This window comes from Macrobrachium rosenbergii, chromosome 15 (assembly GCF_040412425.1).
Source record: "Macrobrachium rosenbergii isolate ZJJX-2024 chromosome 15, ASM4041242v1, whole genome shotgun sequence".
In the NCBI taxonomy this organism is placed as follows: domain Eukaryota; kingdom Metazoa; phylum Arthropoda; class Malacostraca; order Decapoda; family Palaemonidae; genus Macrobrachium; species Macrobrachium rosenbergii.
Window position 1 is genome coordinate 56,495,708 of NC_089755.1, and position 13,676 is coordinate 56,509,383.

Genomic DNA, 13,676 nt, shown 5'->3' on the forward strand with positions numbered 1-13,676 from the left:
TTCACTTAACCAGCTATGAATGAGTGAAATTCATTCAAACCCATCACATAGGCCTATTGCAAACTTTTTTTTTATCACCTATTGCTGCAGCACCTCGTACCTGATGACTTCTCCATGCATACTATATTAAAAGCAAGCCACGACAAGCGTGGTTACTAAATATGGGTATTTGGACGGGGCAATTGCCAAATCAACGTCATATCTATAGGAATGTTGATTGTATCTGTTGCAACTTGACATTTCCTTATAATATTTTTACAGAAGTTTGGCCGACGTCCAAGACTCTTATGCACTACATGGCAACTGTCTGAAACGAATTGCTGATAAGTGCATAAATACATGTAACTGGCATTGCTAAACGCTTTCAGATTTTACAAAAGACTAATAATAATTATTTGGGCGTAGGAAATGAGGGGAAATGAATAGGGATTCCGTCAAAACAAATGCATTACTTGGCAACCTGATCAGCTGTAGATTGTAAACAGTGGCTGGTTTGAAGTGTCATCCGGTAGACCTCAGGAAGATGTCTTCCGGAGACGTCTTTTGAAAATTACGCCGAGCGGAGTTAAAAAGAGCAGTGGAGAGGAAGGAAATGGCAGCATAGCAATAAGAGGTCGAGTGAGTGTGAGCGGTCGCCGCCGTAAAGCAGCGGTTCCCAAGGCATTAAATAAAATATTCTTTTCTGCTGGGAACCTTCGAGGTGCCACCGAGTCATTTCGGAGCCGGGGAAGACGGATCGAAGACTTTCGAAGTCACGGTTTTGAATTATGTATATGTGGCGTCGTCTCTCGATATAGATCTATAAGACACTAATGCAGTTTTAGGATTACAGTGGCGGTGTAAAATTACAAGAATTCCTTCGACTGGAATTAGAAGGGCGCTCCGGAATCGGCATCTACAACATGAGTGCAGGAGGAGGCGGAGTCGGGATGCTCCTGTGGAGGAGGAGGAGACGTCTATCAGTATTTTGCCCCCGGCTCCGTTTATTCCCCCTTGCCCTCACCCCCCGCCGGAGCAACCTTGACCATGACACCAGCAACACCACCCCGACATCAACCAGTACCCTCGCCCACCACCACGTTAGCAGTCGCTGTTACCACGCCGTTCAGCAATCCACCCGTCTGTCCTCGCTCCCGTCATCCTCCGACGGACGCAGTCGCTGCTGCCTCGCTCGCAACGGAGACGAACAGTTCCTCGACGCCCGCCGCCCTTTGTCGAAGCCCTTGCGTCGCTCCTTCAGCTCTGAAGACATGGATTTCCTGGCCAACCAGAAGAAACTGCACACGCCACCTGCTAATTTGGGGACGAAGGTGCGACGTGTCACCTGTGTTACGGTGTTTTTTTTTTTTTTTACGCTTTTATGCCGTTGTTCAAAGACCTGTTGGCTCTGCGCCTGTTAAAAATGACAGTTGCTGATTGACGTTAAAGCAGTGCTTACGGTAGCTCGTAGGTCAGTGAACCCGTAGGACGTAGCTTGCTGCCATTATTTGGGTTGCCTGCGTGTTTTAATGGACCATTTTCTTTTTGTTGTTTATTCAGTATTCATAGCTTTTTCATTATCCCAGTCCAATGCTTTTAGATTATTCATTGATATTTAAAGCTACATGGATTACCCTAGCTCTCCTAACAAGGATTATCCTGTGATTTTTTAAATTAATTCCAAAGACTACTTACTCCAGTACCTAAGTAATTGTCTGATTGTTATTAAAGCGAAAATTCGAGTTCTGCACTAACAGTAGCCTATCCCCTCATCACCCAGTTAATTTTTGTATTTCATCCTAATTTAGGTTGATTGCCAGGCCTGGTACAGTATGAGTTATCAAGAGTTGTTCTGGTTTATCCGAATCACAGCCTAAATCTTGCTGACAGGTGGTTGTTTGACATTTCTTGAGCTGACATATCAACTACCTGTTGTTTCAGAGGTTTGACAAAGGCTACATATAATGCACAGTGTGGCTTTTTTATGTTATATGTGATTCATATGACTTCTGCTGTAAAGGCTTTGTTAATTCATTACTCTCCAGCAATAACAGGGGACCTCCTGGTAATGTGGGATAAATTGCAACCGAGTTATTTTGTGACAGAAATGAAAGTCAAAATTACAAGCAAAGGATAAAAGCAAACTGGTGAATAGAGCCAACACCAGTTGAAGAATAATGCCATAAGCAAAACGCAAGCAAAGCAACGAAAAACTGGAGCGATTCCGGCGCATAATCACAAAGGCTTGCATCCTAACCTGACCCACCTTGACCCTAACTTGACCGAGGATGGCCATCCCTAAAAATCATTTATAAAGGAACATTAGAACTTAAGGAGATACATGCTAGCGCATGACAGTCAAGGTACACATGCTGTGAACAGCTTTATGCTGCTGAATAGGGTTTCCCGAAATAAGCAGAGTTATACTTTGTATCACAGTTCCGTGGATCTCAACTTTCTTTCAAGTTCTTAGGTACTTTTAAAATCAGTTTGGTTATAAAAGGATCAATGTTTCAATCAAGTGATGTGTATTCTGATAGAACATTCTATCCTAGTTAAGGATAAGTTAGGTTAAGGTGTAGGCTAGACTTGATGTGTAAAGTATTAATTTCCTTTTCTAGCAAAATTTTTTACCTGTTGCTTAATATTATTTGGAGTGTACAGTATTTCATTTAAGATAGTATAGCGACAGGAGTATGAGAAATGAACGAGAGAAGCACTGCGTTAACATATCAGTGCTTGCATAATCACCCCAAACTGTATTAAGTATGCTGGACATGACATTGTGGGAGTCAGTTTGACCATTAGAAATATGACCTTGTCAGATTGGTGTACAGTCAGTAAAGAGCACAGTAGGTTATTTCTGGTTACTTTTGTTTTCGTTTCATTAATATAGGTGAGTAGGTTTTCCTTCAAGCTCTTTCTCTCTTATCAAGGAGTACATCCTGTCTTGTTACATCATGCTTTCAATTATTATAATGCAGCGCGAGCTTTACTTTACAACTCGCCGGTGTAAATGTATTCAGTACTTTAATTTTGCTGCTTTTCCTCTTGCTGTCTCCAACAGCCACTTACTTGCAACTACAGTAATAATAGTCTTTTATCAGGTTTTGAATCTGCAATACCATACATTAGGGTTTGGGGCGTCTGTCATCCTTGCTGCTGCCTCCATTGTGTTTTTCATTTGTCATATAAAGCAACTCTTCCCCTTAATTGGAAGCAGTTTCCCCCGTTATCTTGATTTCTGTTTTTACGTGATACTACCCAGCACTGTACGTATTTCAATACCGGAAAGAGTTATTTTATGAAAATAGAAATCTTTGTTATCAGGAGTTGTTTTATGGTTTAGCAAGCTGTTGTTAGTTGCGGAATCGTGTTGCATATTTCTCCTAGGATTTTGCTTTATGTTGCAAGTAATTATAAACATTTCAGCGCTTGTATAACCATGTGATTTTTCTGTGTTGCAAGATGCTTACATATACCCTGAATCATTCTTCAAGCATAGATAGGCAAGTGGCTAGCACCAGATACAAATGCTTTGTTTTATGGAAATACATATTTGTGTCCCAATATGCTGTACCAGAATTGAAAATTGAAAATTACCGTATCTTTCAGGATAGAAAACTAGCTAAAACCAGCCATTTGCAGTTTGTTTAAATGCTGCGTTCTGTAAGTATAGGCTCATTTACTTATTTACTGTGACTAAGCCTGTATCATTGCCCATAACCTGCTGAGATCATTCTATTATAAATATTGCAGTATGTCCCCGAAGAAGTCCATAGGTACATGGTTGACTGTATGACAGCTGTCGGAACACCCAAGTTCCATGCAACTGCGCTTGCTGACGTGTTGATTGCTGCTGATAAACGGGGCCATTTTAGCCATGGTCTTAATCGACTGGGTGAGTCAGACTCTCTCTCTCTCTCTCTCTCTCTCTCTCTCTCTCTCTCTCTCTCTCTCTCTCTCTCTCTCTCTCTCTCTCTCTCTCTCATTAGGGCTGAGTTTTAAGAGTCCTTGATTGCTGGACCTGTATAAGTCCAACTGTACTGTATTTTGAAAACTGCAAACAGTGTTGTATTTAGTATTTAGTAATGCAACTGAAATTCTGTTTGAGAAACTGAGCATTGAAAAAGAAATTAGTGTTTACTCTATTCTTAGAATATATAATAATCAATGTGTATGAGTGAATGAAATTCTGTTTAAGAAACTGAACATCGAAAAAGAAGTCTTTCTGTTTATCATTAGAATACAATATTGTACTGTATAAGCAGTGTGTATGAAGCAGAATTCTTGCTTAATTTTTTCCTGTTCGCGTTCAGGGTACTGAATACTTGCTCATTGCCAGAAATGTACGTGAACGACGTGCGGCAGAAAATCTGTGAAGGGGGAGCGGACCCTACCATCGAAAAGGAAAGTGTGTCCACGGCCTTAGTCAACGGCAATAATGGGCTGGGTCCAGTCGTCGGCAACTTCTGCATCGACCTGGCTGTCAAGAAAGCTAAGGAGACTGGCATTGGTTGGGTCTGTGCTAGAGGTAAGCCTCATGTTATTGAGGTACAGTGAATTGAATTTGATTTTCTGAACGTAATTCTGATGATGAACGCATCTGTCATATTTATTTTGCAGTGTCATTAATAGCATGACGTCCTTTTTTATATTGTGTATCTCCAATTCTGTTCGCACATGAGTTGTTCATGCTTATATGTGGAATGTTGTTCAGCATTTGGATGTTTATTGGACATTTTCTAGGTACACTTAGAGACTGTTATAGTTATACTGTGTGCTGGCTGTACAAAAGCACCCTTGTTCCAAAACATGTATAATCAGCAGTACCTGTAAAGCTGTTAGAATGATTCCATCAAATTTACAGAGAACAAGCCTTCTTGATAACATTATAGTTGTTTTAACACTGCTTCTCCATAAGTCGTATTTATAAGGCCTTCAGTTATCATATTATGCCCACCTTATTCTGATTCAGGCTTAACTTTCCATAACACTTAAACTTCTTCTAGACAGACCACAATCCTCTTTTTAACTGGCTTATCATTATTTGTACAGGCCACCTTATAGTACACTGAACATCCTGCAACAGTTTTCTATTTTTGCAGAAGATTCGCCATAGTTGCAGCAGGGTTGCCATCTCTAGATTTAGAGTAATATGTATATCGCATATTGATATTTCAAGGAGCCTATGTATTTCAGGCAGTAACCATTACGGAATTGCCGGATGGTACGCGATGAGGGCCACAGAACAAGGACTTCTGGTGAGTGAGTGGTGGTTTGGTAACACGGCCATTGTCGCTTTGTTTTTTGTTCGTAGATTTTTTCGACAGGCGTCTATAGAATAAGATGAATGTTTGCCGATTTATTTTTGCTTGTTTTAACTAACTGTTGTTTGTGAAACCTTGCTTCTCCTATAATTTTAATGCATAGTTAGATAGTGTAGCGGTAAGAATTAAGATTTGTTACTCATTATCCTTAGCACTGATTATATGTTTGTACAGTACCGTACTTTCATCTTAGATTTTAGAAATAGATTTAAGACAAAGAACTCTTAGCTTAGAAATATTTTTTATTTTACCTTCAATTATTAATTAACGTATGATTTTGATTTGTTCAAGATACAGGAAGATGATGTTAAAATAAAAACAGAGAAAGGAAGATAGCAAATTAAATAAAGTACTGTATGGGAAGCAGTCACTTAAGTTTTTCTGCCGGGAAATCGATGGCATAAAATTCCTTGTCACCAATAGTATTAGTTTAAATTGTTTTAATGTCTTTCAAAAATGAATAAGGCAGTCCCTAGGTTACGTCAGGTTTGGGTTACGTCGTTCTGGACTTATGGCGCTTGTCTCCGGCACTGTTAACCCTGATTTTTCGCCGTTACCTGGACTTACGGCGCTGTAAGTGCTATTTATTCCCATTATAATTATGTTGCTTCGGGTTACAGCGATTTTCGGTTTACGGCGCGTCGCGGGGGACGGAACCCCCCGCTGTAAACTGGGGACTGCCTGTATTCAAGAAAGACCTTAGAATATTCTGATAAAGTTTAGTCATTTATCCTACAGAAACAAAACACCATAGTGTTTATTTTAAATGTGAGATGGCAGTAATAGTCAGGAGTTCTTGAAGTGTTCTGGTGGATAACTCAAGTTGTCCCATTTAGTGTGCTATGCCATTTCTGTTGGTTAAGATTCACATGACTTGTCGTACTTCCAGGGAATGAGCTTCACAAACACTTCTCCATTGGTTGCCCCCACTCGAGCAAAGAAGGTAGGTCCAGTTTACCGATATCTTCCTTCCATATTTACCGTTAGCGTAAATGAATCGCACTCTGTAGTTGTAGCAATTCTCTTTGCCATAATATTTCATTTAGCAAAGCATATAATGCAAAGATTTTAAGTCATTAAAGTTAGGCATTTTTGTTAACTTCCTTGCCATTGATATTTCTCTATTATTGTTGAGATTCTGTGGTACAAGATTTGTAAATATTTTCACTGTAAGATTTTCAGCTGAATTTGAGTAGGTTGATGGTTAATGAGGCAGAGTTTTTGTTAGTTCATATTCTCTTTTAATTATTCAGTCACAAACCATACTTGCATTTCAATACACCTTTCTTAACTGTGTTTTTCATAAAAGTAATTCATTTTTCTCAGTGATCCATATTTACTGTGTTGTGTTCATATAAACATAGAAAGTGCACTATCCCTGGTCAGCTGGTTACTGGGTCCATGATTGTGGATAAACTGAACAGGTGATATCCCACCTGATATATTTCCTCTAAAGTGACATTATTCAGTGAAGGTTTCTTGTGTTTTAGGGAACTTACAGCACCTGTTCCGTTTGAGAACACATTGAAAACCCTGCATTAAAAACTTTTACTGAAGGAAGGCGTAATGATTCACATCCCATACGGACTTATTATAATGAGGTTAATGCATATAAAATGCATTGTTCTTTGTAGAAATACTGTAAGCGGTTTAAATTTATGTTAAAAACACGGTACTTACGAACATCAACAAGAGCTTTTATGTTTGGTATTAGTATCAGAACCATTTTCTTAAGTTCCTGTAATGTTACTCACATACTGTTATTCTCATGTTGGTGCCAAAGTTTTAAGCATTTCTTGACCTTCATATATCTTTGAATAGAATCAGATACATTAACTTGAAAACGGTGACAGTCTGATCAACAGGTGACTCATTTTTATTTGGAGAGACGTGGGATGGCTGTGCTTCAAATTTCTTTCAGAGTGTAGAAAGAATATCTCTCTCCTTCTCTCTCTCCCTCCCTCTCTCACGCACACACTCAGGCATAGTGTAAATACATTACAGATTAGTGTTTTCATTTGATTGGTAAACCATTACTGATTACTGTCAACCATCATGTTTGTATTTTAGGCGGCGCTTGGCACAAACCCAATCGCTCTTTCCGCCCCAGCAAAAGGGGATGACAGCTTTGTCCTTGATATGGCCACGTGTGTAGTTGCAGTTGGCAAGGTAAATTATCTGTGCATAGTTCCTTGTATTTTTTACTCTATAGTTATCCATGTCTGTACACTATATTTTCTGGTTTTGACATTTTTCATGATGGAAATTAGTAATGTAACTGATTGTTTCATTCATAGAAGATATTATCAGTTTGGATAAGTGAGAAGATTATCGCACTGTAGCTATGCTTGCATTTGTGTCATTTGACATGGATGTCCCATCATAATGAAACATATTAGTGATTGATGGTGAAATTTATCTGTGCTTTTTGTTCTAAAGCAGTATGCTTATTTAATTTTTGTTATGTGCTCAGAACTCTCCATTAGTTTATATAAATTTTTGAGTCAAATACTCCCCATATATACTGTATGTTTTGCTGTTAAGGAGTTTCTCTCAGTGCCACCATGTTCTGGAGACATCTCGATCATTTTTGTACAGTTCTGTAATTTGGTCATTTATAGATATGAAACATTTTTCATCAGTCTTGAATACATTTCCAGAACCTAAAATGACTGTCAGTAGAAAGCCCAAGCAAAAAAAAAAAAAGTCGCTAGTCATTTATGTTTACACAAAAGCAGATCAGCTCAGCCCCTTACTTGTTACACAGTTAGTTCTAGTCTTTGGTAACAGAAAGCCTCAGGCCTTAAATCCTTTGAAGTTGAGCAGCTCAACAACGTTTAGCTTGGGTCCTTTGACGCTGAGCAGGTTCATTTCTGGATGGCCTAAATCCTTTTACATCGGGCAGCCCAGTTTTGAGTGGCTCAAATATGTTGAAGTTAAGCAACTTAAGTCCGTAGATGGTCATCTTGCATCTGATCTCGATTTTTCTCCTTTGAATGACAATCCTGGCTGGAAGATTCTCTTTAACGTTTCCTATAATGATATACATTTTTAACTTGAACTGTTATATTTTTATGGCTGTGTGTGTAGTTTTTGTCTTTCCTTTTTCAACCGACGTTTCCCTCTTTAAGATCGAGGTGGAGCGTAGAAAGGAAAAACCAATTCCTGAAGGTTGGGCCTTGGATAAAGATGGCAAAACCACTACTAATGCGGCTGATGCTATGGTCGGTGCCTTAATGCCTCTCGGTGGCCCGGAGACACACTCTGGTTACAAAGGATACGGTCTAGGAATGTTGGTGGAGATTTTCTGCGGAATAATGGCAGGTATATACACTACTGTATTGCTGTTTTAACTATGTAATAGTCTCTCTTCATTTACATCTGTATATTTTTTAGTTGTGAAAAATAATTTCCTTTATGCTTACTATTAGCTTTTTAGCTTGTTATTTGAAGCTGTTTTCTTCACAGCTCGTGTGAGTGATATTGATGAACGCTTGTTGTGCATTTTGCATAATTACTTTACGTATATTAAAATAGCTCTATCAGTTTTCATTTCTTTGGAATAGGTGCACATTATGGTCCAAACGTACGCAGATGGATGCAAACTGATCGGCCAGCCGACTTGGGTCAGTGCTTCATAGCTATTGATCCGTCGTTCTTTGCCCCCGGTTTTGAAGGCAGAATGAGCGATTTGATGGACCACTGCCGTAATATGGAACCAGTAAGTGATGCGAGAAATTGTAAGAATAATTCGGATTTATGCTATAAATTTCAATTTTGAAGACAAGTATGATTCTTGCTCGTCAGACTAATCCTGTATTGATATTGTGCGTCTGTAAGAGTGTAAAAGAAGGAAATAAATAGTCATGTTGAAATTAAGTTCAGGTGATAGGACAAGCATCCTGGTAGTTACATTATGCAATTTTCCAGTTACAGAAGGACAGTTGATACATAGTAAGGAAATTTTACTGGAAGGGAGGTAAATTAAGATGAAAAATACAGCTGCATCAGTTTAGATGTTGATGTCCCCCCCTTTTCCAGAAATGTAAACCTTGTAAAGAATTATCTGTAGATCTGTTTTTCTTTATCATGTTGCTTCTCTGGAAGCTTATTTCCCTTTCAAGTTGACTCCTAAATTTACTGATGTATAGTTTAGGTTGAGAGTATCGTATGGGATATATGTTTGCTAGAGTAAATTCAGAATTCTAGTGCCCAGCTAGTAATTATGAAATTTTTAGAATGTTCAATAATTCACTGTAAAGCTGCCTAATGTTTACAGTAAATACATGATTATAGTCAGTAGGTTCATGTAAAAGGAAGTGCTTTACTATATATTTCACATCCTTTTCAGTGCTTACAATGTTTAGCATTTAGCCGAAGAGCTCTGATATGCATATATTAGTTGTGCGTGACCTTCGGTGCTTGTACTACATTCTATGTGCTTTTTGTAAATCATAGAAAATGGTGAAAATGTTATACAATACATAAAATGTGACTCAAGCTTTGTAGCCTCTAGGAAAGATAAGTGACCATGTAAACCAATAAGCATTTAACCGTTTGTGTAGGTGACAAGCCTGTCTTGTAATGTAGTACCGCATTATGTCCCCATGCATAACCTTCAACCTTATAGGTACTTGAGGTGATCCATTTATTCTTTGAACCATTGTACTCTTTTTATTTGTTTTTTGGGCAAATGTTCATACATGGAACAAGTCACCTTTTCAACTTGTACATTACAATACATGTTTGTTAAAGTTTGCTGTGTGGCCAGTAATGAATACATGAAAGATATATTTACTAAAGGATATCATTAGCATATCAGTTTCTAAGGTGGCTTTGTGGAAAATTTCCTTTTCTCTCGAATTATAACTTTATTTCATATAATTCCAGGCTGAACAAGGAAAACCAGTATTAGCTGCCGGCGACCCAGAACGTGCACACATTGAGAAAATCAAGAAAGAAGGTGGCATTACTTATCACATCAACCAAATTACAGATTCGGTATGTATGAGGGAACAGCTGTCTACATAATTATTTGGTATGTGGATGTCGGAAAGGAAATAAAGCGATATTTATTTTATTTCTGTTCCATGCTCTTTCTTCCTGAACTTCCAGCAAGTCTAGGGTTTTATCTGTCCCTGACTCCATGATTTTTTGGGCCTTTCTACAAGTCTATCCTGCTTCTTCCTTACCTACTGCTCATCTCTTCTTATCACATGTCCAAACCCTCTCAGTCTTTGAAATGTCGGTCTTTTCTGGCCACTCGATACAAAGTCTGTTCACCAATTCCTCATATTATGTACACATGACCTGACCATGAATCCTGATGTCCTGTAGTTAAACCTTTTGAAAATCTGTCATTTCCTTTCAGTGGTGATCATGAGTTTGTAGAGCTATGAAACATTGCTTTATAATTGTGTTCCATAGTGAAAATGATTTAAAAAGGAGTAATAAATACTACCACTAACAAAGGTTTTCATAGTACGTCAAGTTTATCTTTTATGAGGTTACCCGTTAATTCATTCTGTCTGCTCTTGTCCTTAGTGCATTTTCTGCCTGAATCCTCAATTGTTCCAAGTCTTTTTTCCATCCTTTACTTGATGATCTCTTCACGTGTCTGCTACTTCCTTGACTGCCTGCTTGTCTTCCGTACTTATCATACAAACAAACCATCCTAGTCTTTTAGATCACAGTGGTTTTTCTGCCCTGGTATATGATGCTCGTTTATTCTTCGTAGCAGAGTTCTCATATTTAATTTTTCCTTTTTCAGTGGAAGCTTGCCAAGGTACTGAATGTGAACCCCATGCAGCCTGCATAAAACTTACAGAGGTTATCCCTTGAGGGGGGCCAACAGGTAAGGTAGATAGTGTGAAATCAAGAGAGGTTAATTTGTAATAGATTATCGTCTGTTAATTTGTGATAAATTGTTGTTGATAATGATTTGGGGCCATTGTGTAAATGCAGTAGAAACTCTTAGGCATATGATAAGTAACGTCACTGCATTTGCTTTGTGATAATATTTTTATGTTAATTACACATTGTTTTACAGAAAAAAAAAACTTTTCTTGGAAACTACATACAGTAGAGACATTATACTATTTTCATGAAATCTGGGCACTAAAATGTTGCATACGTTATTTTTGATGCAGTCTCCTTTTCTTGTTCTAGTTTTGCTTGATGCTTTCATTGATGTAGCTATGTATTGTTGATAGGTGTAGTCCTTACGGAATTTCTACCGGAATTTCTTTTCTGGTGCTTGGAAATATGCAAAGAAAGGTACCAGAATAGATACATTGCATCATATATGTTCCAGCTTCACAATAAATACTTACTTCGCATTATTGCGCTTAACTACAAATAGGAAATAAAACTGTAGTTCATTCCACAACATACAAATGTAGTTATAAACTACTTTTAAGAGTATGATAGATTAAATCTAATGATAATGAAATATACTTAAAAAACCTGCTGAGGGAATAATTACTTAAAAACCGTATGCGGTTAAAATGTTCCGTGCTACTTAACTGCCGTCCCCAGTGGTGTTGAACTCTTGTCTTTTACTGTACACGTATTCCCTTGGCTCTTTGCCCACCAGCTGTCTAACTCTCTCTCACCCCAATTTGTGCCTCCTCGCTCCAGAAAGTATGCTTCGATCCAGCCCTGTGAGTTTGGAAATTTAGCTCAATAGTCTGGTCAACCTATATTCATATCTAGTTCAGACACTGCCTGAACATTACCCTTTTCTATCTTGCTTCTGGGCACGTAATATCAGCAAGTATTATGATGAAATTGCTCATGTCTATGCATTAGTTGTATACAGTATTTAGAAGTACTGTCTTTTAATAAAGATTATGATTCCCCTTCGCAAAAGATGTCTTAAAGTTTTTTTATAGACTTTGCGATACAAGGAGTTATTTTTGTAAAGGTGTTTCATGTTTCCACTTTTAACAAAAATAGTCTGTAATTGTAGCAGATATTTCTGTGTAAGTTTTGCCTTTCCTTGGAGTGGTGACCAATATGCACTTAGCTGTGCTGAATCACAGCTGCACACACATTGTATGTGCAGATTTGTGTCTGTACTGATACATCCATTTCTGTGGTATGTATCACTAAATTTTGTATTTCCTATTACGTTTATGAAGTTCCATTTGGAAGTACAGCATGGTTTGATTGATTTTGGTGCATTATTGTTTATTACTCTAAGTACTGTATGACACTGCACTGCTTTTATAAAGAACATTACTTTTATAATGTTTGTATATGTTATATTATGCACTGAATATGCAGAGTATAGAGTAGAAATGTTCTCTGGAATCAAAAGAAACTTCCCAACAAAAACATAATAATACAGTATAATCATGTAAGCACGCTTCTGTGCTCATTTTCTTTATGTCTGTTGGTATAAGTTACAAAAGTAGATATGTACTAAGTTCTTGTACAGTATAAAAATGTAATGTTTACTAAGTTATTTGAAGAAATGTACAATGTTGTGCTTTAATATCAAAATGTAAACATTATTACAAATGCTACATGGGTATGAAGGATGCACAAGGATTAAAGATTTTGATGAGGTATTTGCAAAGTGGTAAAAAACCACACATGGGTGTGCTACCTAATATGTCTACCTACATAGTATATATAAGTAGCCTAATACTGTATTTAAATGATAATGAAATTTTCCTTTGTGTGCAATATTTTAGAAGTTATAAATGCACAGTTTGTGTAGGCTAGAAAAGATATGCAATATTTTTTGGTAGATGTGGTACTTTTTCAAAAAGTGAATAAAAGGGGAAAATAATGGCTCTTGCTTTTTAATCAACTTATGTGTAAGTATATTGCAGATGATGCAAGCTGATATGGATTTAGTTTCATAGTCGGCTAATTACAGTCAGACATTTTTAGTTTCCTTGTACTAATAACTCTTACTTGTGAACTGTAATGAGATGGTTTCTTTAAGGAATCTAGTTTTCGGTGAATTGGGCACGAGTTCCCTGTTTTTGAGTCAGCATGTACATTGTGTCAAAACACATCCTTCAGAATATATTGGCAAAACCTCTACTATTTCTGCTTAGTTTCTGCTAATAATGATTAGTCTAGTTTCTACTTATGATGTTCCTGGTGCCTTTATGTTCACTGTTATTACTGTATAGTTTAATATTAAAACAGTACTGTACAGTTTTACTGAAAATGTAGTGCTCTACACCAGGGAGTGGTTGATCAGTATTGTTTTGAAATTACTGAAGTTTATAACATAGATCGAGTAGCTTGACTGTGACCAGTATGTTAGATCTGGAACTGACTGTTACAGAATTATTATATTATAAATTACTTTAACGAGACCATAGGCCTTGTGCAAAGGCTTAGTCT

The 13,676-nt window shown here is 37.5% G+C and overlaps 1 protein-coding gene across 2 annotated transcripts; it reads left to right on the forward strand.

Annotated features, from left to right (window-relative positions):
* Nucleotides 1-128: 128 nt before the first annotated feature.
* LOC136846776 (uncharacterized oxidoreductase YjmC) lies at nucleotides 129-13,109 on the forward strand. 2 transcript variants are annotated; one of them, XM_067118014.1, is made up of 10 exons: nucleotides 129-1,310; nucleotides 3,739-3,880; nucleotides 4,325-4,513; nucleotides 5,182-5,243; nucleotides 6,199-6,252; nucleotides 7,380-7,478; nucleotides 8,441-8,633; nucleotides 8,876-9,030; nucleotides 10,200-10,310; nucleotides 11,080-13,109. In XM_067118014.1, exons 1-10 carry the CDS (start codon nucleotides 903-905, stop codon nucleotides 11,125-11,127), a joined length of 1,461 nt encoding a protein of 486 aa, XP_066974115.1. In that variant the 5' UTR covers nucleotides 129-902; the 3' UTR covers nucleotides 11,128-13,109. The 2 variants fall into 2 exon arrangements, with proteins under 2 accessions (XP_066974115.1, XP_066974116.1); XM_067118015.1 differs by having other exon boundaries at nucleotides 484-1,450.
* Nucleotides 13,110-13,676: the final 567 nt, after the last annotated feature.